Source organism: Antennarius striatus, chromosome 20 (assembly GCF_040054535.1).
Source record: "Antennarius striatus isolate MH-2024 chromosome 20, ASM4005453v1, whole genome shotgun sequence".
Classification (NCBI taxonomy): Eukaryota; Metazoa; Chordata; class Actinopteri; order Lophiiformes; family Antennariidae; genus Antennarius; species Antennarius striatus.
Window position 1 is genome coordinate 6,915,001 of NC_090795.1, and position 26,680 is coordinate 6,941,680.

The 26,680-nt window shown below is 44.1% G+C and overlaps 3 protein-coding genes across 10 annotated transcripts in view; 1 reads left to right on the plus strand and 2 right to left on the minus strand.

Moving 5' to 3' along the window:
• Positions 1-4,958, minus strand: part of spice1 (spindle and centriole associated protein 1) — a 5,790-nt gene extending 832 nt beyond the window's left edge. The window contains exons 1-16 of the mRNA XM_068304060.1: positions 4,831-4,958; positions 4,573-4,662; positions 4,430-4,477; positions 4,158-4,298; positions 3,900-4,002; positions 3,545-3,663; positions 3,262-3,347; positions 3,002-3,117; positions 2,749-2,874; positions 2,369-2,643; positions 2,013-2,144; positions 1,806-1,932; positions 1,626-1,730; positions 1,119-1,537; positions 522-708; positions 358-430 (exon numbers count right to left, since the gene is read on the minus strand). Coding sequence (XP_068160161.1) covers positions 358-430; positions 522-708; positions 1,119-1,537; positions 1,626-1,730; positions 1,806-1,932; positions 2,013-2,144; positions 2,369-2,643; positions 2,749-2,874; positions 3,002-3,117; positions 3,262-3,347; positions 3,545-3,663; positions 3,900-4,002; positions 4,158-4,298; positions 4,430-4,477; positions 4,573-4,662 — 2,147 coding nt within the window. The 5' untranslated portion in view covers positions 4,831-4,958. The remainder of the gene's footprint in view (positions 1-357; positions 431-521; positions 709-1,118; positions 1,538-1,625; positions 1,731-1,805; positions 1,933-2,012; positions 2,145-2,368; positions 2,644-2,748; positions 2,875-3,001; positions 3,118-3,261; positions 3,348-3,544; positions 3,664-3,899; positions 4,003-4,157; positions 4,299-4,429; positions 4,478-4,572; positions 4,663-4,830) is intronic.
• Positions 4,959-5,904: 946 nt separating this feature from the next.
• On the plus strand, positions 5,905-12,941 carry LOC137614255 (protein shisa-2). The gene is made up of 2 exons (XM_068343961.1): positions 5,905-6,860; positions 10,950-12,941. The coding sequence occupies exons 1-2, from the start codon at positions 6,491-6,493 to the stop codon at positions 11,516-11,518; spliced, it is 939 nt and encodes a 312-aa protein (XP_068200062.1). The 5' UTR covers positions 5,905-6,490; the 3' UTR covers positions 11,519-12,941.
• A 945-nt stretch (positions 12,942-13,886) lies between these two features.
• Positions 13,887-26,680, minus strand: part of atp8a2 (ATPase phospholipid transporting 8A2) — a 41,373-nt gene continuing 28,579 nt past the window's right edge. For 7 of the 8 annotated variants that reach the window (XM_068343744.1, XM_068343746.1, XM_068343742.1 and 4 more), the window contains 11 exons: positions 26,163-26,273; positions 24,944-25,018; positions 24,284-24,406; positions 23,659-23,737; positions 23,476-23,537; positions 22,922-22,978; positions 21,593-21,700; positions 18,841-18,929; positions 18,558-18,662; positions 15,587-15,678; positions 13,887-15,044 (listed from right to left, as the gene is read on the minus strand). In XM_068343744.1, coding sequence (XP_068199845.1) covers positions 14,950-15,044; positions 15,587-15,678; positions 18,558-18,662; positions 18,841-18,929; positions 21,593-21,700; positions 22,922-22,978; positions 23,476-23,537; positions 23,659-23,737; positions 24,284-24,406; positions 24,944-25,018; positions 26,163-26,273 — 996 coding nt within the window. In that variant the 3' untranslated portion in view covers positions 13,887-14,949. Of the gene's footprint in view, positions 15,045-15,586; positions 15,679-17,840; positions 17,866-18,557; positions 18,663-18,840; positions 18,930-21,592; positions 21,701-22,921; positions 22,979-23,475; positions 23,538-23,658; positions 23,738-24,283; positions 24,407-24,943; positions 25,019-26,162; positions 26,274-26,680 lie in introns of all 8 variants that reach the window. The other variant, XR_011039037.1, reaches the window with a different exon arrangement.

Consider the following 26,680-nt stretch of genomic DNA (forward strand, 5'->3'; position numbering starts at 1 on the left):
GGAAGAGTGAGTCTTGTGTTGTGTTAGGTGATGAAGCGGATGAAGTGGAATAGTTGACTTTAATTCCCATTATAATATAATATACTTGTGTTTCAGATATTTCATACATATCAAAAGTCATATTGTCATTACAACATCGAACGACGTTACCACACACCCTAGACTTTCTGCTTGATGATGAGTTTGTTAAATCAGGATACTTTTCTGTTAAGTACAATTACTTCATGCTATTTTAACACATGTTTAGTCTTGCTAAATGTTATAGAAGACACTATCTTTCAAATATCATGAAAAATCTACTAGCAAAAAGCAGAAGCATTGAGGGAAACGGGTGAACATTCCTCATCTAAATCTCACCGCTTCACAGCAACACCAGTCTGAGACAGGACCTCCCGTTCACCAATCATCATGGATGACTCTGGACTTCCTCCTTCACCCAAGACCAATACAACAGAATATTTTTCTTGATGTTTTTTAAGTTAAACAGATAAACAGAGACGTGCCAGGTTGGGTCATCATACCTGCTGGTTGAGGGCTGAAGGCAGAAGGAGGAATCAGAGCATCAGAGGGACAAACTCTGGCTGATACGCTTTGCTTCTGTTGCTCAATGAGCTCCAACAGCCGGCCCCTCGCTGCTGCACTCTGTCTGTTTAGCTCCAGGAGGCGCTGTTCCACACTGCTCAAAGAGAGCGGGTTGGGTGATGGAGCCTTTAACAAGAAGACGGAGGAAAGAAATCCCCTTGGATTACCACCTTTGAAACCACTAAGTGGGGCATCCGGTTGTACTGCTGCAAAAATATGGGTTTGGATTTAACAAGAGAAGCGATCTGAAAGTTTGTCACTTGTCTCCAAAACCCTTGTGTTTAAAATTTTTGTGAAATTTTGATGTGTTGATCTATCAAATTAGTTATAATTCTCTTTCCACTTAAGACCACATTACAAAAATGACGGAATGTTATAAATTCAAAATGCATAAGAAAATCTATTTTATCTTCCACTATCCTTCATATAAAAGAACTGCTTTCAATCAAAATTTGTTTCGTCTTTGTTTCGAATGAATGAATTGTGGTAAAACTTTATTTGCACAGTGCATGATGGTGTTGAGAGACTTCATCTACCTGTTTAGGGAGTTGTTCTCTTTCAGCTTCACTCTTTTCTGCACCGCTGGAAACCGACGTCCTCTTCTCTTCAGCTCTTTGGGGTGAGGCTATTCCTGCGCTGCCAGAGCTCAAACTACTCTGCTCATTGCTACCCACAGGCGATCCAATGACCTCTGACCCGGGACCCTTAGCCCGGCTAAGCTGCGCCTTAATCAGGTTGTTCTGTTGACTCAGCTGAGCGATCTCAGCCAGAATGGCCTCTGGAGAGAGCTGGGCGCTGATTGGGCCAGAGGTCACCGATAATGAGGATGTGGAGGGCAAGCTGGTGAGAGGAAGGCTGGTGAGGCTGGAGGATGAGCTGTGGCCCTGCATGGTTCTGTAGGAATGCATTATATCTGAAGGACGGATCTCCTGGTGCGACTCTACGGGGTGAGTCACTGAAAAACAGTAGAAATTAGCTGACGAAGTAGGATATTATGAGGGCAAAAAGTTGAAATCAAATAAGTTAAAGCAAGAGGCTGTTACCTGGACTTTGCAAGTTGTTTCTCTGTCTGGGGGAAGACAGTAAGACAGCAGGGGAAATAGAGGCTAGCTTGGAATCTCTCTCAGCAAGTGGTGGAGTCTGACAAACTGGAAAGATATTAAAAAGATATAACGCAGTATGTAACACACAAATATCCACACTGAGATACATACAGAACACACCTGCAGTTTTAACACCAGAGTCTTTGTGTTGGTGATTGTGTGCCTCCGGTGGTCCTAACCCTCCCATCACCAACACCACCGTATCCAGCTTCTGCTCCAGCTCTGCTGTTTGCTGCTGCAACCCGACCTGAGAGGAACCAAGGAGAATAAAATAGTACAGCTGGGATCTGTACAGTAAACTGGTGTAACATCATACGGTAATCTAACCTGCAGGGCAGCTGCCTCTTCTCTCAGAGTCATCATCTCTGCAGTGAGGGCATCAATCAGTCCACGCTGCTCCCTCACCACCTCCTCCAGTCGTCTCCTTTCCTGAGCTTCTCTGTGAGCTTCCTCTTCTCTCTATGGAGAGTTAAATTCTAATCTGATCAGTACTTTCAAGAATTAATCCCAATGAGATACTTTTTCTTCTTCTCGTCTTCCCAATCAAAATCATTTCAGCTGCTATTATAAATAACAAAAAGTAGCACATCCCTGCATCCAATAAGTTTTTTTAAAACTGGAATGATTAACTGATTTATCTTGTAGACGTATGAGTACGTATCTTATTGAATCAGTTACCATACCTGTTTGAGAAGGTGCACTAAACGTCCTAGGGTGGAGATCAAGGCTACAGAAAATCCAGTGAGGCCTTGTTTTCCATTAACTTTTTGACTCTCTGCTGAAGCAGATACAGTATCACAACTCAGAGCATCCAAGTCTGCTTCCACCTGACACAACATGGTCTGCAAGAGGCCCAGACTGGACTGGTCCCCACTGAGAGAGGCAGAAGACGAGCAATCCAACTCTGAATTCTGACTAATACACTTCCTGGTCTTATTTGTACAACTCTTAATTTTTCCTGGAAAACACAGAAAGAAAAATACACCATCATTTCTTACAGTATTCAGCATTTAATATGACAACATTGTCACATATTATTATGTAGCAACTGTCTTGATATTACCTGGCTGGTAGGGAGGAACCTCGGGATTCAAAACCTGAGAAACTGAGACTGACTGTTCCTCCTCGCCTTGATCCGACTTGTTCTGCTTGGGCCGAACATTCTGGACGTACAGTGTGGCGTTAAGTGCTGAAAAAGGGTGGGAGTTTGGGACAAGAATTTGAAACCTGATCAAAAAATAAATTTTTCCATAACATGATTGCATTAAGTAAAATCTTTTCCCCCTCTCCTTGAGGAGCTCATCTCTTCATCCTACCTGTTTGGTCTGGCGCTCTGCCTGAAACAGGATCATCTTTGTTTGTATGGTCCAACCTTGGATGATACTGTTGTCGTGTGGATCGAGACCTTGCCTTCATTTTTCGCAGGTTTGTGCTGCAAACAAAGCATCACAAGCTGTTCACTAGTATCAGTTGGATCTGAAACATCAGGCTTCACAGATAAACCCCATCACAAACAAATCAACTCTTTATCTCATACTGTGATGTCAGATATCATTTACTATAAAGACTTCATTACCTTTTGACTAGATAGCCTGAACTGCAAGTAGGAGAAGCATCTTCATCACTATAGTCTTCTTCGAAAGCCTCTACTTCATTAAGGGCCTAAAAAATAATCATTTTAAATAGAAAACAAGTTAATAGATAAGTCGTGAATGTAAAATATTACAGAAGATTAAATTATTAGCGACAAAACAGTATAAAGAAATTGATTTAATTTGATCAAGACATTAAGAAAAAACAAAAATACATGGCTTTATCTTGAAACACACACACACACACACACACACACACACACACACCTGTTGGTCCATCATGGACTGGCTGAGCAAGGATAGCCGAGTTGGAGGATTTGGCTTCTGGTGAACAGGCAGTGCCGAGTCCCAGTTACAGTTCGGAGCCATCGTCACACTGGGGTGGCCTGCGAAAAAACATAAGTACGCTGTATGCATCCAAAAAGCCAAACATATGTCAGGAGAAATATGTGCTTGCTGAATAACATCTAATCTCCTCAGATGATCAAATATCTTATTGACAACTGTTAAAGTACTCATTTACAAACAGTGAAAAACTGAACAGTTTCCAAATGTATTTTTTTCATTTAAAAGTAGACTTATGTATCTGTAGCATTGACAGAATGTTGAAGAAGCTTCCTACCTGTTTGCCTGCGTGGAGCATCTCCAAACAAGTCTTTGACCACAGCCATAGCTCTGTCAGAGCGAGCTAACACATCCTGCAGCAGCAGCTTATCAGAGAACACCTTCAGCAGTGAAACACATCAATATCGTCATCCTGAGAGGCAAAAGAACTGACACATAGTGAAAAATGCATTTCATGCAAAGGGGAAAAAGAAGCCACCATGCTCGTATTAGCACCTTTACTGTTACCAAATCACCTCCCATTCACATACAGTACCTCCCTGATGATGCTGAGGCTAGCTTGATCTAAAGGCGCGGGGCTTGCATGGTCCCCAAATCGACGCTGTAGGGCTTTCTCTCTCAGCTCCCATTGAGCTGCAGCTTTGTTGTGAGACTTGTGAATCTCATGCCGATGGTTCTACAGGAGAAGTAAACAACCACAACAATGAATATGACCTGCAAATGACCAAACTCACTCAATGATGCATAGCAGCATAGCATGAGAGGAAACAGCATGAGCTACTACTTTAATATAGATCACCATCTTACCAGCTCTGCAGGTGTCAGCTTATGTACAGACAGATCAGTGACAGTGCTCTGAAACCACAGTAACAACAGCAATTTCTCAAATGATTTCAAAATGTAGAGATATTTTTTTTTTTTTACACAATGTTGTTGCTCTCAGTACTGACCACCCATTCTCTTTTGGGAGCTGTCCTCTTTGTGCGAACAGGCCTTTTTCCTTTGACGTGTTGTTGACGACCCGTTCTTACAAACGACATCTATTCAAGTAAATTGAAAAGGTTATATAAATATATCAGAATTTCCTTGACATTTTGTTTAAATGACAAGGAACATAAGCTAACGTTAGCTAGCTTATCAGGCAAAGACGTGTACGTACGCAACAATTAGGTAATAGTTGTGTGACAAATATTGAACAAAACACTTACTTCCAAGTCACGAAGCCACGTTTAGCTATCTTAAAAGAACGCTTTCAGTTTTATACCGCTTTACCACCGCAGCTTCACGATCCACTCAGCTCACTACCATTAAAAACTTCCACTTCGATTCATGACAGATTTTGTAAAGTCGCGCGCCACTTCCTGTGCTGTTGCTACGGGCGCCGCGTCACAGCTGAGCATGATGGGAAATGAAGTACTGGCGAGTAGAGCGGAAGGTGAATCAATGAAATGTGGCGCTAGAGTTAATAAGTAGACTACATATGGAAATAATCAAGTAGATTTTCTCAGATTTGCAGAAAAGTGTCTTCATTCGAGTAAATGTAAACTTACAGAGAATGTCTTTACAAAAATGACGACTTTAAAATGCTACACCTGTGTTTCAAATCCACTAGATGTCGCTGTCTTTATGTAAATCATGATGCTGCGGGTAAGGCGGAATGCTGTACCTGCAAGTGCAGCGCCAATCTAAGCACCAATTTATCAGACGTTTCAGGTGCTGTGCTTTTAACCACAAGACGTGTGACAGTTATTCAGAAACGAGTGACTTAAAAAAAATAAAGTTTGACCAGAGTTTGGGGTAACTGTTATGATGTTAATCTTTGCATTAAGTTAGCAATAATGTTTGACCGGAAAAAGTTGCTAACATTTAGAAATAAAAGCATTTTCCAGGTTGAATTTAGGTTAAACAACGGACGCAAAAAAAAAAAACACGCAACATCATTACTGAAAACCAATACAAATAAAAGCGAATACTTAAAGGATAAGACATACACATAAGAAAAAAAAAGATCTGATTTCTCTGCAGAAGCTTTCAGATCCGGATGGCGGGATACTGATTGTCCCAATTGTCTATATTTATTCATCTGAATATTTTTTTCAAATTGCATTTGTGGGCGTTGGTAAGTTAAAAAAAAAAGTTCTCTGCAAAACTAAAACGTACGGTCTTACGTCGTGGTTTTATTTTAAAAGTTTCAACCAGAAGTTATAAGTATTCTTTGCATCTTCACACTAGTGATTCCTGCGGTTTATTGCTCTTGTAAAGGTGGATGTGTGTTTGAATCGGACTTCTCTACACGCCTCTCACTCTGACGCAGACTAGGACAGACTCTGCGCGCTTTGGTTCAACCGGGCTCTACTGACTCACACTCAGTTGGTCCTCTTCTGGCGCCCAGCAATGTGTATCCAGCCACAGGAGTTCGAAAAGTTAAATTAGCGCACAGAGCTGGCGGCGAGGGGTCCCGTGGGTGACAGCGGGATGGATCAGGCTACGAGCGTCGGTCTCCTCGCACCCCTGCGGAGAGTCATTTGAAGAACCAGCGAAAGAGACACAGACAGCCTACCTGCGGTGCGTAAAGGAGATCATTCAGTCCTGGATTAAGTACGCGCTCCTACCCGGATTACATTCAAATTTAAGTCTTTTTTTAATATATATATTTCTTTGACAGTTTTACTTCCACAAGTATCTATTAAGTGTTTTGTTTTGTTCAACTTTTGGATAATCACGTACGCTACGGATTCACTTCTGGAGAATTACGCACGGGATTCCTCTAACAAATGACAACTTCTTTTGCTCTTTCACTTCTTGCCCTCCACTCCCTGTGTCTAAACGATCTTCCTCATCACTCCCCTCAACAAGTTAGGTAGATTTATGGAGTTAAAATCACTCTATTTCTCCCAGTGCGTCAACATGCGGCCGTGGGCCACCTGGCCGAGGATGTGGGGCGGTGGTTTACCGATGTATATCACCGTGATTGCGACTCTACTCCTGGTCATTATTGACGTGAAGGCCAGTGGGGAGTATTGCCACGGCTGGCAGGACAATCAGGGTGTTTGGAAAGAAGGTTTCCAGTGCCCAGAGAAGATCGACGGGGAGGACGCCATCATCTGCTGCGGGAAATGCGAGCTGCGCTACTGCTGCTCCAGCACCGACGCACGGCTGGATCAGGGCAGCTGCGACAACGACCGGCAGGCTCAGCAGCCCGGGACAGAGAGCAAGGAGGAGAAGGACTCTGATGCAGGTATTGACTCCTACTGTTTCAACAACTGTTGTTAATCACCATCAGTTCTAAATAACAAAATTAACCCAGTGGGAAAAGTAGTTTTCCCAAAAGGATAACACTCATCAAATAAGATTTGGATTGATTCTTGTGGAATGATGTCACATTTTGGAGAATGGGGACTGTCACCAGGGAATATAATGTAATCCCTCTTTAATTTAACGGAAAGTACTAAAAGTACTATAAAGTACTATAAATAAATATATAAACTAATCGTGTTGACGCCATGCCCATGGCGCATGCACAGGATGTTGTAGTAAATTGCAGACCCATGACAAGGTTCGGTTTCCTCTCATAAACCCAACAGTCTCACAGTATCTCTCTGTTAAGAGGTTCATCTGCTGCCTGCCCCTGTTGGCAACGACAGCTGCAGAGGAGACAGCAGCAGACTCTTCAAAAACATGTTAACTGCGCTCACAAATGGCAAACTGTGCCGTGCTGCACTTATAAATAGACGTGTTTGTTCTGGTGTGTGACAGTGCAGGAGACTCAGATCACGCTGTCCCCACGGGGATCAAGTTTGGACACGACCGGATCCTGTACAGTGGCTCACCGGAGGCGCTGACAGGCCTGCATGTAAAAAATACAAATTGCGTTATGTATCATTTCCTACCAGACTCCCGGTGTCCCATTCTCATCATGGAGCTCCTGCTGTAATCCCCCAGATCCCCCCTCTAATGTATGTGGACTTCCAAGGATTTCTCACTCTCCTATGACTAAGAAAAAGAGTTTTATTTATACAGAATCTTTGAATTCTAAGCCATCAGTATCAAAATTCAGAGCAAAATATTTCTGCTGTGCTTCAGTTCAGTTGGTGTAATGTTCCACCCTGGTTCACCATTCATCTTGCTTTTTAAATTCCCATAAATTAATGTACCATTAAGTCCTTGAGTCTGCGCCGTGTCTTAGATGGAAGATCAACAAGTAGATAACCGAAGTCCAGAGAAAACTGAGCAAATGTTGGACATCAGAGAAAATGGCACCACAGGCTTACTTCATGATTCCCTGGAGGATACTATGTCCTCTTTTGGACTCCCAGCTATAATCTGTCATTTGTTAAAGCTATCATGCCTTATCACTACAGGAAGAGGTATACACATTTCATTCTGTGGCGTGCAGCCAAGAAAACTTAAAAGAAAAGAAGCTTTTATTTGCTTTTTTTTCATACAAAGCCAAGTTCTGTTTGCGTATTTCGCTCATTTTTCATATTCCCGCAGCATATTAATCATCCAAGGAAGGATACACGCTGTGATGTCCATGGATAACAGGCAGGAAATTATTAATGTGCTCAACATGAAGTAACATATGGTATTTAGGAACAGGAGAATGCCCGTGGGATAGCTGCAGGAGACGAAGGAGCGTCCAGACAGCACAGCCACAAAGACTGTGCCCAAAACAAGAGCTTAAGAGACGGGGCTGCTGTTACAGCATGGCGGCTACAGCTCAACTACAGCAACAGGTGTGAACGAGTGACAGGGAACAATAGGAGGGTATGAAGGGCATCTCTGAAATATCACGGACGACGGTTTTCAAGTTTGGATTCAGGGGTGGAAAGTCACTAAGTATATTTACTCAAATTATTCCCACACACCTCTAATGGGAAAACTCCACAATACATTGGTTTTATCCTAAATATGTACAAATTTGGCCATTTTTCAACCTCTGTTTTGTTTCATATTGAAATTTCTCAACAACTATGGATCTATTTCTGTCAAATCTGATACAGACGTTCGCCCTCCCCAGAGGATGAATCACAATGATGATGCTGATGGTTTGGTTTTGTTTTTTTCTCTTGTGCCTCCAGCAGCTTTAAGTTGTGGTTTTGAGTGGAATATCTCAGCAGCTGTTGGATTTGCTTTGTCATGAATTCCCCCCCACAGAATGAAATGTAATCTCAAAACTTTTATTCAGGTTTGTCTAACACTTTGGTTTATATTGCTTAAACTCCAATGACGTTCACATCAGCCCTGGTTAGCTGTGCTTGAGGCGCTATTGGCATTTAAATGATGCACATGTTAAATTACCTCCTGAACATTAGCTCACAGCAACATTTCACACTGCAGTCTCACAATAGTGCTCAGACTGAGGACTCTGACGCTCGTTTCTTCTTTCTGAATCATTTTATGACCTCCCAGATTTATCTTGTGACCTTTAAAAGGAGCCCTACCCCTTCGACTTAATCTACTTCTATAGCAGCAAATACTTCAGTAGTAAATCAGTAAGGATCTAATGATGTGGCATATATTTTATATTATTTTGTTTTTGATACATTAAGAACATTTTATATATAATATGTCTGTGATATGACTTAAGTTTTTTTTTTCTTGCCATGGACTAGTTTAATAATGCTGTAATGGTATTTGTACTTAGGTAAAGGATTTGAGGACTTCCTCTGCTGTGCTATTTGCTAAACTGTAAGTGGGGCTTTTTCCCCCTGCGTTACAGATTTACAGTCCAGGTTTTTGGAAAGTAGTTCAGCAAGGAACGTAAGGAAGAAGTAACGCAAGACAAAGTTTTTTGCAGTTACTAGTCCTTGTCATCCATTCAGAAGGGAGTGGAAGTTGAGATGTTGACACGTAGGCCGTATTGGTGAGAAAAAAGAGAGCAGCCATTGGGTCCCCTGGAGATTTGTGTGCTTGTAACTTATATGTGTGTGTTTCCATAACAGAATTCCTGTTGAAACCTGTTTACAGGACGTTTAGCTGTGAGGTACACTAACCTCTGAGGCTGACAAAAGGGATGGGTGAAGGTCCTAGTTCATTCCATAACGTGGCCTCCTCTGCCGCTGGCTTGTGTCTTTATTCACCTGGGCTTCCAATCTCAGCCAATGAATATCCTCCAGCTCTTAACAGGTTTCAGGCAGTAATCCCCTTTAATACCCTCTTACTTTTGATGAGCATTTTGAAAAGTTTCTCAAGGCCGTATGGATGTATTTCAAAGACACAAAAGGAAACTGGAGCCAGTTGCCACCTCTCTCTCTCTTTGGCATACAGTTACACCTCATAACACATGGGCACATTCAGAGTTGAAAATAACTACACCCTGCGGGAACAATAAAACACAACCAATCACTTATAACGTAACACGGTCATGATTGTGTTCGTAAGGTGTTTGTGAGCGTGCATGGGAATGAACGAGTCAAGGAAAGCACCTCAGACGCGACCCTATCGCCTGTCACACTGCAGTCTGCCAGAAACCTTCACTCTATGCTTTTGTTGTTTGGCAGAAAGAATGAAGCAAGTTTAAAAAAAAAAAGAAAAGTTATGGTTGATCATGTTTCAAGGTTATTATTGGAGCTTATTCTGCTCACTGGAGCTGAGATCTTAACACATAAATATATAGCGATCCATAAAATACCTGCTTATAATGCTTCTGTTATTTGAGTCGGCAAATCACGCTGATTGGTGGGGCTGTGGGAGTTACGCAAAGGCTCCTTCAACTCTGATTTTTTTTTTGAAATAAAAGAATAGGCCTGCAAGAAGGAGTCTGCTTTCACCTTTGATTTAAAGATTATTGTCCTCCCAAGATTTGACTAACTTCCAATTCAGCAACATTAAATCATTCAACTCTAAAACCCTCCTTTAAGATGAAGCCAAGCGCGCTGCAGTCATCGGGTGAGTCGTAAATAGCCAAGGAAAAAAAAAGAATGGTCACAAATATTTGCTGGCAACCAGGTCTTAAGAATGCCGTCCATGCAAACACGCACACAGGTCTGCGGGGTCGAGGGGGCCAGGGGACACGGCGGGGTGCCAGGGATTAAAAGAGATCAAAACAAAGTTAATAACGGCTAATGAGAGCCTGGACTCCCCGGGGAGCCAATCCCAGTGCACCCTTCATTCTTCTACTCCAAACACTTCTTTGCTCAGTAATTGTTTCACCATCTTAACCAGTCTTTATTCACATGTAGGAGCTTTGCCCAAGCATGGAAGTAACACGCGATTGTGACACTAAGATTAATGTTCAACTTAGAAGCTATTACTTTGCCACAGAAGCTGCTGTGATTGTTGTTTCCCATAATGAGACTGTGTCTTTTTCCTTCCCTGTCTGCAGTGCCCATCTATGTGCCGTTCCTGATTGTGGGCTCTGTGTTTGTAGCTTTCATTCTGGTGGGTTCTGTGGTTGCCGTGTGCTGCTGCCGCTGCCTCCGGCCCAAGCAGGAACTGTCGTCAGGGGGGGCGACGGGAGGCGGCGGCAGCGGTCGACTCCTGGAAACCATACCCATGATGTCCAGCTCGGGGACGTCCAGAGGTTCGTCGTCCCGTCAGTCCAGCACGGCCACCTCCTCCAGCTCTTCCGCCCCGCCCGCCGCTCCCCGCCCAGCTCCCCCTCCCATCCTGCGCGCCCAGGCTTCCTGCTGCCTGCCCCCCGACGCCAGCGTCTTCGTCAACATGCCCACCAACTTCTCGGTACTCAACTGCCAACAGGCCACGCAGATAATGCCACACCAGGGACAGTTTCTACACCCGCAGTACATCGGCTACGCCCACGCGGTGTCCCCCGCCCCGGCTTTCCTGGATCCCGCTCAGGGAGGATACAGACCCCTCCAGTCACCCTGCCCTCCTCCCACCAGTGGCTCCAGTGTCACCAGTGACCAGAAATTCCCTCCAGTGACTGTGTGATGACACACAGACCACTCTGCCACATGAGGTCGGGGTTTACCTGTGAGGACTGCGTCAAGACGCCTTCAGGGGAACGCTGCCGGAGTGGAACTAGCGAGGCAAACTCACATGAAGGACTGTTGAGGCAGCAGGGTCTGCTCTGCTATCGTGTGTGCGTGTGTGGTGTGTCTGTTCAGTGTGTCCTGTGCGATCTTGGCATGTTTAAATGAGCCCAGCTCAGAATATTATGGGGTAAGATGGATGCAAAACTCGACGCAAAGACAAAACTGTATAATTAAACAGCCCAGATGGGAAGTAATGCACGCGGCCCGCAGATCAAACAGTGTTTGTGTTTCGCTGTGTCCATGTGTGTGTATGAATAGGGGGAAAATTGTTGGCCTATAGGTGCGGGAATGAGTGACGACTGGATGATTTATAGCAACTAAATGAAAAATTGATTCGCAAGCAAAAAAAAGGTCACATGCTGTTTATGCCAGGTGCACATCGGCACTTGTGAACGGTTGGGGCTGGTTTTTACACTACGGTACACTTATGTTTGTTTGTGTTGAAAGCAAGAGAACAGAAAGCATCGGAAAAGATGTTTTTCTGTATGTTTGGAGGTTAGCGTGAGGTGTGGAGCGATGTGGACGTATGAGTAACTGTGTGTGATCTGTGTGTAATGGGAAATGCACGTGGTGTGATGTGAAAGGCAGTTGCAATCTCCCCGCAGACCATTTAAATTCAAATGAAGTGAACACGGGACACGGTCTGTGACGCTCCACCCAATGCATGCCACTCAAAACAGACAAATACACAAAAAAAAAATGCCTTGAGTGGAAACACAGTTCCCAAAAATTAAAAAAGAAATTCATGCAAGGCTGACAGTAAATGTACCTGAAAAGTGTGAGTGAGTCGCAGAGACGTCCAAGATGAAAGATGATGGAATTAATTATACGGTGAAAAAATCCCAGCCATCTGCCTCCTTTACTTCACTCTTTTGTGAAGTGTGTATGTGTGTGTGTGTGTGTGTGTGTATGTGTTTGTGTATTTAACACTCCCCATAGTTTGGTTCAGTGTGTTGGTCAAGGGCATGGGCAGCTCCAGGGGAACTTTGAGTCATTATTTTCCACTTAAGGTGGGCACAGAAATGGTGCTTAACATTAAAAAAAAAGAAAGAAAAAAGTTCAAGTTGTATTTTTCAGCCATCCTTTGTCCCGTTGTGCACCCGGGTCAGTGGTAACTCAGTAACATGCAACTTGAGGAATGTACTGCTCCACTAAGCATGATGTCTGAGATGTCCCACTGAACTGAGACCGGTATGTTTGTGCCTCATCTGTACGCCCTACAGTCAGAAAGTAATAATCTGTATAACTACGTATGAAATCGGTGCAATTCGATGCAGGAGTGGCGTTTTTCATATGAATTAAAACCTTTTGAACAGGAAGGTGTGTTCTGAGAGTTAATGTGTTTCCTGTACTATCACAAACGTCTTCCTTTGCTGCTACTGCCTCTCTGTATAAGTGATATTTACCCACGACACACTTGGAAATGTGGTTAACAAAATACAAAATGTGCGCTGCAGGAGTTTTACACTAAGAGCTCCGCCTGAAATTCCCCTCCGAACACAAACAGTCTCTCCTTAAACACTAATTACAGCCGTTCACAGACAGGTATGCCACCCACAGAGGACAGAATGAATACCTGTCACATCACTCGACAGAGGGGGGGGGGACGACAATGAAGCACAACAATGGACAGTCTGAAACTATATGTGGAGGTGTAGCTTTGGCAAACTCCTCTAAAAACTCAGCTGTGGTGATGCAGAAAGCCGAGAAGACCGTTGGGGAGTCGCTGGGGGGAGGAAAGGATAAATGGCTCCCTGGCTCCCACTCAGCCGTGGCCCAATGGATTCTCCATACTGGAGCAGCTGTAGTCAGATTGGTTCTGGGCCGCATCCAAGAAGGTGGGTGGATAGCGGTTGAACTCTAGTCGCTGGGGGGTGGGGGTGGGGAGTAATAATCGGGTAATGGTCCGTCCACACTGACTCTCCTGAGTTTGAAGATGGAGCGTGGGAGAGGTGTGATTCTGGTAAGTCATGAAGTCCAAAGTTTTTGTTAAATTCTTTAGCTCAAAATGCAAACCAACCCCTTCCCACTGAGTGGACAGCTGACAACCAAGAGACAGAGACAGACATTTATTCAGGCCATGGACTGATTAGATTTAATGATTAGGACCCAGATGGACAACCCCCTCTTCCACAATTTCAGTATTGCATTCCTGAACCAGAACTTCCTCAATACGGAGCACACAGACAATCAGGCCCTACATTCAGACAAATCCCAGAGTCAGAAAAACATACGATCCAGGCAGATTCCTCAGTCAGGTTCCTTCAAAATGAACACCTAGTAGTAATAGTTCAAGTAAAATATTCCGTCTATGACATGCCTCCATGTGTGAATACAAAAACAATGACAGGAAAAAAAAAATATAAACACATAACCATTGGTGTCCACCTTGATAAAAAAAAAAAAAAGAAACAGTCCGGTAAATAGCAGAAATCCGACGGATTTCGGGTTTCGCTGCTTTTGTGTGACGAGGCTAAACAGGCGGCATCGGGAATCACGTCATTGGTCGAGAAAGGAGCGGAGGCTGGAGACGGGATTGGAGACGGAGACGATATGAAGACGGACATGAAGGGTGAGACAGGAAGGAGGAGGATATAGAGGTGCTGCAGCAGGGTGGTGGCGGTCCAGTTTGGCTTGGGCGTTCTGTCTCAGTGGCATCCCAGCGGTACTTGGCAGTGAGGCCATAGGACATGAAACATGGGGGTGTGGGGGTGGGGGCTGTAGCTGGGTGCAAAGCTCCGGTGGTCCTTGGTTTCTGGTTCCATCCCTCCCTTTTGAAGGAATTCACCGGTGCATGTGTGTGTGTATGTTTTGACATCCCCTCCACATCCTGCACCAGCATCTCATGACAGATCAGCTAAAGTCACCTCATGAGAGACCAGAAGGAACTGTCAAAGCTATCACACACGGCCTGCACACACCTACACAAACACTTCCAGACCTACATGCACAGGCAGATAGACACACTCGAATGAATACACACACACACACACACACACTCTCACACACACACAAAATGACAAGAGGCAAACCCAGCCTGTGGGGTATACAGATATGATCATTGGTCTCTGAGTTTGACTCGTCATGTCTGTGAGTGGACGTGATCGCTCATGCTTGAATGTTTATTCCGTAAAGTCGGCTGTCAAGTCGGTCTTCCGTGCGCCGGCGACAGCCTCCACTCCTGACGGTGACCCCCGTCCCCACCGAGGGGTCAGGTCATAGTTCCAGTAAGGCCACAGCGGCGGGGGGAGGGGGGTTAGGGTCACGTGAGTCTGTCCCCTTGACAACCGTTGCCACGATGAGTGGAAACCTTGGAGAGGTGTGAGGCTAGAGGCTGGGGCGCTGGCGGGTGGTGTCGTAGGAGCGCACTACCTGGGATTGGGACACCACGCCGTGCTCCTCCTGGGAGAAGGCGTAACCGTCTGCAGAGAGAGAGAAAAAGATGGATGTTGAAGTCAACTCAAGGATGTGCAGAACAGCAACACTTGACTTTAGCTTCCGCCACAAACCGCCGCCTCAAAAATGATCGTAAAGTCGAACTGACTTCCACAAAGATGGTATTCATTACAGGACTGTTACATTGGATTGCCTAACTATGAACATGATTTCTGGTCTGTGTTGCAAAATATCATCTGAATAAAAATGTCATGTCTAAGTTATGGAAGTTAGAAATACCGAATAGCATCTCTCTCTCTCTCCATTTACTCTCGACTGACAGTTTTCTCCTCTTCATCTACAGTCTTAGTTTATACTGGCACAATGTGGGCTTTTTCTTTTTTTTATGAGTATATTTGTGTCATTAAAAGGACAAGAGAAAGAATGATGCACAGTTCTCCTTTCACCCGCGACGTAATGAAGCGGCTGTTAATAAATGTCTGGGGATGATCGTGAGAAACGTTGAAGCTCTGCACTGAAGCAGTGTTTGGATAAGGGTACAGTATGCGTGTTTGGAGAGGACACTCACGTGACACCGTCTGCTGCACAGAGTTGGAGCGTCCGACGCTCGAAGGTGTTTTCCTAAAGACTCTTGTCAGCAGATGGGCCCGTTCGTTTAGACTGCAGTGGAAGGAAACAGGAATCGGTTACTGCACAGCGACGTTCGCTGTTGAGGGAGAGAATCTTCTCAACCCAACACGGCTACACAACACCAGTACCAGCAACTACGCTCTATGTCCTGTTTTTTTTTTTTTCTCTTTAAATTACTGTGCTGTTTTTGAGAAAAAATAAAATGTAAACGCTCGTAGATTTTAATCTGGGTGTTTAAAGACGGTCCTTAAACTTTCAGATGTCCCAGAGCAGAAAAGAAACTAAAGGGGATAAGCCAAAAGAAAAATTCTCCTGCGTGGATAAACACGCAGATGATCTAACAAAGTGGTTTTAAGACCAGAAAGTCAGTAGGAGGTGGATTTGATACTGACTGCTTCTGACATCCAATTTAACCCAATAGTAAGTCATAAACGGGCTGCAGGGTAACAGGACATCCACAGTAAACTATCCCCCACTCCTCACTCCTCTTCCTCCCCCTCTTTCCAAGAAGAAGACTGGATCCTCTGTTCTAAGACCACACGCCGTCATGGCTCCTCTCCTCCCGTGACCAAAAATAACTAAGCCCTGTCCAGATATTTTACACACAAATCCACGCACACACATGCACTTTATTTAGTCTGATATTTTTCTTCAGTCTAATCACAGTCATTACAGACATCAAAGTCTCCAGGCCGGGACGTGGGATAGGAATACAAGGGTAATTACCGACTGCATAACAAAATCACTTTTTCGCCAATTTGTTTTGAGAGATTACATTAAACTTCCAATGAAGCATTGAATTCACACATGTGGGCTTTCCCTGTCTCTTATGGCGATCAACGGAATAGTTATGGAATGACGCCAGCATTCCCAGGGTTAAAATTTGGATGAGGCAGCTTGGAAAATCTTTGTGACCGTTGAGACCCTTCACTGGAGTTTTTATTTTTTAAAAAAATGTTTTAAAAAGTGAGAGATTCTGATGTTTGCTCAAGAAGTCTTTGGCCAAACAAAATCATGTCTGTTAGAAAACGACTGTGCTGAGTGAATGATAAAAGACTAAATGGAGTATGTATAAATAAATGAAACACTCCGTCTGTGATGTTTATTTATGGCTAATTATTGATTCAAATAATCCCAATGCCTTGTTTGAACTCTTCCCTCGCTGCTGCGCTCCACCTTTCCCATCCCTACCTCAGGACCTCCCCACGAACTACAAACACAGATGTGCTCTTTTTCCATTTTGCTCCGCTGCACCTTTGCCCACAACTACTTCACTTCTCTCTTTCTAAAGAGGGAGGGCCCCAGGACCCGGACCCGCTTTCCAGGGTTTAAGGCAGGGTCAGCCCAGGACGGGGCCCTCCGTGAGGGTCAGGAGCAGCATTGTGGTTCCTGCCTCAACCTGAGAACATAACTAGACACGGTTCTACTCAAGAACCAAAAGGCTACATGAAAACAGCTTGTGCTGGTTACTCATTCACATCTGGCTCTTGATACTAGTGAGTCATAATGGCAGAATACTATAAAACGTTTTCTAATCTTAAAGTGGTGGAAAGGGCGCTCTGTTCCTTCATTAAAGTAAAGGTACAGCACCACAGTGAGATAAACTGAAATCATAAGATCTATTTCATTAGGTTGAAACTTGATCCGTCAACTGAAAACTACTTCCTTCGGATGTAATGTCATTTAAAAAATTTTTTTTAACATTTTGAAAAGCAAGTTTATTCACAGTAAACAAATTACAAAATAGTCCCATTCATCTGAAATTCCCATTCAACAGTAATTAGTAGTAGGAAAATAATAAACAAACTAAACAAAATATAATTGTAAACCTACAATGTGGTTTACTTTTGCGAAGACTTAATCAAGCGAAAATTGGTTTGCTGAACGCTCTGATAAAAAAATGACATTTTGAAAAAAAATGAAAACAGAAAAAGGGTACTGCTGAACAATAAAAATATCTGAACAATAAAAATTGATCGAAGTCAGTTGCTGTGGGGTCATTTAAAGCACAAATCGTACTTGAGTAACTGCACTTTGTTTCTTCCACCACTTCTATATTAGTATAGTGTAATACAGTAGTAAGATAGTCAACCCACTTCAATCCTGAGAACACACTAACAAAATCTATCTACCACAGCTCTAGTAACACCAGACACACAGCTAAATCATAGTGACAGAGATCTGAGACACACCAGGTCTGTACAGCAGTTCAGCCACCTATGAGGCAATCCAGAGACAGAGAGACAAATAAAAGGGTAAACAAACTGATTAGCAAATCAACAAACAAAGGTATGAAGAAAAGAAAAAGGGTCACTCGAAAGGAAGTTTGCGATGAGGCACACGGGTCATGTGAGGGCAGAGTTCACACAGTGCAACAGCGCAAACCCAGAAACTACCTCCTTGATCATGTGACAGCTCTGCTGCTACAGCGGGACCTCAGCCTTGGCTTTGGTCCTGTCGACTGCACCGCCGGGGGGTTAGAAACACAGTCTGACTTAGAAACACACTGGCCACATCATGAGCTGGATTTATATACAATAGCTCACCCACAGATTATTTCCTTGTTAAGCTTCAGATTTATATCCACATAACTGAGACGTTTAAGGTTCTGGATTATTTGTAGATTTGATTTGTTGTAGAAGCATCCGATAACGGATATTAAAAATGTTACCACAACAGGAGCATCGTGTATTTCTTTCATCTTAACTAAGGAACGGAATATAATCCTAATTTGTTTTAGAAGTGTACATTAGTATGTGGCCACTGAGCAACGCAGCTTCACAATGAGTATGGACACACCGCACATGAATAATAACGGAGTCATGAAGACTTAGATTACACAAAGCTAAATGGAATAAAGCAATAAAACAAATGAAACTGCATATGAATGCTCATGATGCCATCTGTACCTGCGGCCGCTGGCGTCCCTCAGTACCGCGGCCCCCGGGTCGACGGCGCGAGCCTCCAGCTCCTGCACCTCCTCCAGGAGCGTCTTCCTCACAGTGCGACGGGTGCTGCAAAGGAAATAAAGGAACGCTTGACTGTTTTATTGACAGTCACAAAGTGATTCATGATATAAAGTCAGCAGAAGTCTCGCCTCAGACTCAATATGGGTTATGTAAACGCTTCACTTAAGTTAAATAGTGTCTGTACGGGTTTCCCATGTGTTTACATTAAATATGTTCTACTTACGCGGTCCAAGCGAAGTCTTTGAGTAAACACGCAGTGGGCACCAGGACCAGGCCCAGCCAGAAGTACCAGCACTGCATCACCTTTCCAGCCTTCAATGACAACATACAGGGTCCATTTATTTTGCATGTATATTAATTAAAATTGAGTATTAAGTCATTTTCTCCACAGAGAGAAAGAAGGGAAAAGGCAGCCACAAACGCACATTGAAAGCCCTTCACATCATAAAAATTAGAAGCTGGCCAGAGATGTTAGACATATTTTACAACTTTCTCACACCCTGCAACTACACTGAAAACTGGCTTTAACGCTATATTCCCACAGCTGCACTGCATTACTTTTATCGTGGTGAAGATAAAAATTCTGTTGGGTAACCAAATATTCCCCCTACTGGGCTCCACAGCCATGCTGCAACCAGCCTCATTAACCTTTGACCCTCATCCTCGGTCTGTCTCAAGGGATTAATCTGGCATCTGACCGCTGTCTGGGTTTGTCAGTCGGTCTATCTCCTTGTTACTCCTTCAGATTTCTTTCTCTGGCTCCATCCAATCGTACTCTTTCCCAATTCCACCATTAGTGCCAGTGTGTTCTGCTGCTTGTCCTCACTTGTTACTGTAAATCCCTTCATCTTCCGCTGATTACCAAACGTCTCCTTCCTGCTAATCTGAAAAAGCTCTGGTGTTCCACGAGTCTTCAGTCTTTGTTTCTAGATGTGAGTCTTTATATCCTGAAACATTATTTGCTTCCACTGCTTTATTACCTATTTAATGTATTTCCTGTTTGGATCTGAAGATATAGAAAATTTGGTTTCCAGAGGAAGAAGCAATCAGGAAAATACATCAGAAAACCATTAGCAAATATCCTCGGCAGCAGCAGCTGGAATCACAACCAAGTCACAGACAATCCAGCTCGACTCACACACACACACACACACACACACACACACACACACACACACACACACACACACACACACACACACACACACACACACACACACACACACACACACACACACACACACACACACACACACACACACACACACACACACACACACACACACACACACACACACACACACACACACACACACACACACACACACACACACACACACACACACACACACACACACACACACACACACACACACACACACACACACACACACACACACACACACACACACACACACACACACACACACACACACACACACACACACACACACACACACACACACACACACACACACACACACACACACACACACACACACACACACACACACACACACACACACACACACACACACACACACACACACACACACACACACACACACACACACACACACACACACACACACACACACACACACACACACACACACACACACACACACACACACACACACACACACACACACACACACACACACACACACACACACACACACACACACACACACACACACACACACACACACACACACACACACACACACACACACACACACACACACACACACACACACACACACACACACACACACACACACACACACACACACACACACACACACACACACACACACACACACACACACACACACACACACACACACACACACACACACACACACACACACACACACACACACACACACACACACACACACACACACACACACACACACACACACACACACACACACACACACACACACACACACACACACACACACACACACACACACACCAAACTCCATCACCTACACACACAGGAACACAGTTCATCTTTATATATCGCTGGACATATGCTATATCACCATGTTTACACACCCAGAGAAGGTCTCCGATTGGTCATATCTATGGAAACCAACTGTTGATCCCCTCAGTCAACACAAATCACACATAGCTGGACACATGGTGCATTAATTCTCATGTGAAACCTGAAACACACACACACAAACACACACACACACACACAAACACACACACACACACACACACACACAGCATTTCTATGCTGAAATAAAAAGCTTATTTCTATGTTATCCCCCATAGGCAGATGGAAAAAAAAAAGTATATACAGTATATTTATAGTGTTAAAGTAGGGGGAATAAGAGAGCTACTATGGTAGTTTGGGGGGTGATGGATCATTGGGGGAGGGGGTTCGACTATCTCTGACTATTGCGCGGTCAGACTGAGCAGCTGCAGAGATATTTGACCGCATTCCTGATTTCTGACACAAATTGAATTGATGGGTTGAGGGGAGTTTAAATGACCCTCTTCCCTCCTGCCTGCAGGATTCACCTCAAACCCCCACCCCCCCCACCCCGGGTACCCAAACTCAAAAAAATAAGTCTCTCAATCAAGAGGTCACCATGTATATCCTCCTCACCCCCCATCGGACCCTCATCACAACCAAAACAGCAGCCCACCCTCTTGAGTCAACACCTCCACAGAGGGCAGTTAAAAACGCGCGGGGGGGGGGGCTCGGGTGACACACAGCAGGTGCAGGAAGCCTGGTGAGAGGGGCTGCTGGGGCATAAATCTCCCCCGAGGCTCCAGCGGTGGAACACCCAAGAGGTGAGGTTTATGTAGGCCCGACGTACCGGCAGCCGAAAACAAGGCAGAGGCAGGTGAGGGAGGTGGCATAAAAGAGACGCATGGAGGGGCTGCTATTTTAACCCCCTTCACCCCTTGTTATTGAAGTGACTGATGCTGTTTATGGAGACGGAACTTGCCTGGCCCAGCATGTCAGGAGCGATGGGTATGGTGGGCCAGATGGCGGAGTACACCCCGAAAAAGACGATCCACAGCGCCATGCTTCCCCAGACTGCCAGGTGGGAAAACTTCAGCCGAGACAAAAGACAGAGAATAGGAGGAGGAAACGGAGGAAGAAGAGGAGAGGGTGGATATTAAGAGACAGAGAAGAGACACAGCATGAGGTTGGATAGTTTATATACGACTCATCCTAATATACACAACATCTCCCTCTCTCCTTCCCCCTGTCTTCATCCTGCTTGCTGTGATCTGCTGTAAGGGGACACGGTGTGAATTCCACTGGGATACCGCTTCATTACTGCCAGACTGTTGTGGGGACAGCTGAACGGACAAAAGTGTCAGCGCCATTTTGACCTGAGCTGCATGTTTCTGCTGTCAGTGACTGACGCTTCCAGCTAGCAGCTGGCTAGAAATGATAGATATTAGTCGCATGTTGGCTAAATGTTGAGTACCGCAAACAAATTCCACTTTTATGCTGGTTTAAAGCAGTCGTTTGTTTTGTTCAGTGTCTGCATCCTTGATGTTTGTCTTGGATACGTGCCCTGAAATTTACATCGGTGACCTACAGAACTGCAGCCTCTGTCAGTAACCATATAGGGGGAGTCTAAAATTAGATTTCACATGACTTAAACAAAACTCTCTTTGAAAGTAAAGACGGCATCTGTGGTAAATGAAATCCATTTTGCGTTTATGTTTCTATACGTTCTTCGCTGAGAAAATCCCTGAAAACTGAGATTATCATGAGTGTGAGCAACAATTTCATTCATAAATTACAAGATTCATATCATAAAAGAAATTCACAAGTGACTTTTCCTGTGGACTTGAGATATTTTACTATATCTGGATCTCCTTTGTGTTTATTTGTGTACTGTGGCACCCAGATATGCTAAAATATATCTGCAAATGCAGGAAAGAACAAAACTACAAGCTACTAAATGTGTTGTTTACACATGTGTGAGTTATAATACGTAAAAAAAATGTTTTACAAATGCTTTATGAGGAAGAAAATGTACTGAAACAGGGAACAGTAATGTGTTTATTCCTGGGAACACACACGGGGTGTGTTGGTGAAATTTACAATGGAAAAAACCTGATGTGAGGTAGTTGGAATAAAAAGACCTTCAGGCTCCCACGTCAATAAAGGTAAGGATGCCAACTGGTAAGGCCTCACATCATGACATGTGGAACCTTCATTGGAAATGCTTCCTCCTCTTCCTCTTCTCTTATTAACAATGGAGTAAAATACAACACATGTGTTGTGAGATATTAGAGTGTATTTTTGTTCCTACCCTGGTCCATGCTGTGGTCTCCATTCCAGCTTTCAGACAGACTGTAACTACAACATACTACACACACACACACACACACACACACACACACACACACACACACACACACACACACACACACAGGGAAGAGGGAGGGCACATGGGTAAATAAACACACAGAGAACAGGATTAACTTCTCTGTGGAGACAATTAACATTAATGTTGTGTCTCCAACTCAGCTGAGGTGGGGAGTTTAAGGACTCCCACCTCCTGCAGTCCACACACACACACACACACATACACACACACATACAAAGCAACAAATAAATGCCACTGATATTGCGCGAGACAGTCAGGAGTAAAGCGATAGCAGGAGCCCGAGCTTGATATCGATGCGTCGAGAGGAGACGAGCAGGCTAGACGAGACTAGATGGAGCGGAGAGTCTGAATGGCTCTGAGAAAGCAGCACGAGACTCTGGGCATGCTAAAAATACACATATCTGCAGGTCAAGAGACACTAATAAAAAAGGGGAGACTGTCATAATACATAAAATAAATCTAAGAATGATGCTTACTGTGTAGACCATGTTTCCAACAAACAGATAGTCGTTTCCCTGACCGTTACTGAAAGGAGAGTCTGTGGAGATCACACACACACACAGAAACACACACAGAAACACACACACAGACACAAAAACAATAGGTTTATTTACCAGAGTTAGACAAATGTGGTTCAGTTACTCGAGCGATTCACTTACCATGCTCTAACATTTTGAGTGGAAACCAAAAGAGAATAATTGAATGAATCAGTGCATTAATACAGTGACCCCAAAAAACCTGAAAGAGAGAGAGAGAGAGAGAGAGAGAGAGAGAGAGAGAGAGAGAGACAGAAAAGGGAGGAATGGGGGAGAATGAAGAGGAAAATAAGTCAGTGCAAATTAATGCCAGAGCACCCACACAAATACACACACACATACACACACACACACACACGCACTCATAAAAACAGACGTTCCTCACAGTTTAGTACAACTTCCGCTGTGTTCTTGCCACCATGTGTCCTCCTGTACAGCAGACACACACATGACCAAACACTCCTGAACACACAGTTGGTTTGGTTGGTGAAACTCTCCAAAATGAAAGACTTCCTTATTCTGGCACTATGAATCTCATTAGAGGTTACCATGGAGACGTCTCTCTTGTTTACTTTCTGGTGCACTAAACAGCAGGTATCACTGCGTCCGTCCCACAGACACACACCACGAGTCACGACAAGTCCAAAGCGGGGAGTAAAAATGACAGATAAAGCTTTGATTTGACGTGCGACACGCGGTTTGTGTGTTTGTGTATCACAGATGCAAAGCGGAATGTAAATGGTTGTACCTTGGTGTTGAAGCCCTCGGCATTCTGGGTGATTCGATAGAGCTGTGGGAAACGGAGCATGTTCTGCTGGCTGCACGGCCGGTCGAATATCCCCAGAGTGAAGGGAGGCAGAGCGGTGAAGATCTGCATCACACAACAGACACGTATAACCCTTACAACACATAGGAAAACCCCTCTAATCATCTTAATTTCCCTTCGGGTATCAAAATAAATATGTAAAAAAAAAATTCTGAAAAAAATCATGGTTTGATTTGAATCACAATGCACCAAAGTTTGGAACTTGCTCAAAGTTAAACCTCTTTTTTACCTCTTCCCTTTAGTTTCTACTCTAACCCTCTAACCCTCTAAATCCCTTTTTTTTCTTTTTTTCTTTTTTTACCAAAAAGGTTCATACTGGCTTGTTCTTTGAAAGGAATTCAAGAAAATAATCATATTTGTTGAAAACGGTCTCCTGTTCACTTTTTTTTTTTTTTTTACATGAGACTTTCTGCACAAAAATAAACTCAATGATGTTTTGGGAAGCCTGAAAGCATCTACAGATATAAGTAGACACAGCAGTCGGTAGACATGATGGAGAGATATGTATAAAGCAAAAGATGGCACTTGACATCAGTGGGGAAGGGGTGAGATGAAGGCGAGATGGGCGATCTGGAAACTCACCACGTTGTACAGGCCTATGCACCAGCGCTCAAAGAGGATCTGGCCGGAGAAGCCATTGACAAAGGCGAACCAGAGCTGCGACACAAAGAGAAGGATGAGGGGAACAATAGCAGAGAGTAAATCTGCCTTAGGGAGGCACTGATAGTGGAAACAGCAGGGAGAGATAGCATCTCTGTGCCTCTGTTGACTTAATTATAAGGACATGTGATAAAATAACTTCAGAGCAACATGGGGCATCTCATATTTTACACTGCTAGAAGAAAACAAGGAGCATAATGACTCTCTTAACTGCATTTTGCCCACAACCTCCATTGTGGCTTTTGGCAAGACGTTTTAAATACATTCACACAGGTTGTGTTTGGCTCTGGAACCACTTTCTGTCTTTATGGAGGTTCATCTAGTGAGAAAACGTCTAAATGTGACTTTGTCCCAGGGGAAACTTCATTTAACGCCTTCATACACACACCGCAGACCGGCAGATCTGAAGACAGATACAGAAAATGTTTGGGGCCCCTGGTGGGAGTTGTGGCATTCCTGGGCATACAGTGGAGCACACGGCCTAGGGGTGAGGTCAGATACACAAAAGGACACACACAGACGTACTCATCCCCCTATTTCTGTCTCCATCAAGGGGACGGAGACAGTCTCTAACCTTTGGCCTGCGGTGATCTGCAGGGAGTCAATCATGTGAGATAATCGTGGAAACACACACACACACATACAAGCAGAAAGTGGTGTGTTCATGGGACAGTCTGCTATAGGCTGGAGTCCCCACGAGGACCTGCACCTGCTGGCATCCTTAATGTCAGACAGAAGTGGGGGATGGGTGGAGCACAGCTGACGAATGCCCGTCATAACAGGCAGGCCAGGGCAGCAGTGTGCCCCTACATCACACACACACACACACACACACACACACAAACGCTTACACACAAAACTGTCAATCGTTGGAGCCAAGGTCTCATCACCGCTGATCTAAACACACATTTTTTCTGTGCATGTGCGTCTGTGTGTGCAAGACAGACTGCAGACACCAGAAGGGCACCTCATCCGTCACTGTCAGCCATGTCGGCAAACAGCTGCAGAACATCTCTATTAATGTAACTGTGTGTGTGTGTGTGTGTGTGTGTGTGTGTGTGTGTGTGTGTGTGTGTGTGTGTGTGTGTGTGTGTGTGTGTGTGTGTGTGTGTTTAACAGGGTGTGGTGGTGAAGCTCCTACCTCTATAATGTAGAGGACGACATTCTTATAGAAACAGTAGAGGATGCACTTGGTGACACGGTTGTAGCTCCACGCCCCGTGGACCAATAGCAGCTTCTCCAGGTAGGAAAACTGCCAATCAAAGAGAGAAACAGACTTATTATTATTCTAAGAGGGGAAAATAAATCAGAAAATCAGTCATAGGAAGGGGAAAGCGAGAGCATTCAAAGTGAGACAGAGAGAAGAAAAGTTCCAGTGATAGAGATAAGTCACGCGAGACGCCAAAGGCTAAGAGATAAGCGGCTCAAACAGAGAAAGTGATGGAGAGCATTTGCGTGAGAAAAGATAAGACTCTTCAGTGATTCTCATCGAGCTGCCATGAAGTTTTCATGCTGTCAATTCATCTGTCAATCAACAAGCCAAATGATCAACCGATCAGCATGAACACAGATGGATAATCCATATTTTTAAAGGATGCAGACGTTATTTTAAAAGAAATCATTCAGCCTGGACCAGCTTTGTTTATCTGTTCATGTGTC

Bases quoted from the DNA above. Each gene is read 5' to 3' on its own strand.
- LOC137614255 (XM_068343961.1), top strand. From the start codon at position 6,491: ATGGAGTTAAAATCACTCTATTTCTCCCAGTGCGTCAACATGCGGCCG. The intron at 6,861-10,949 runs GTATTGACTCCT...CCCTGTCTGCAG, and splicing joins GGAGAAGGACTCTGATGCAG to TGCCCATCTATGTGCCGTTC.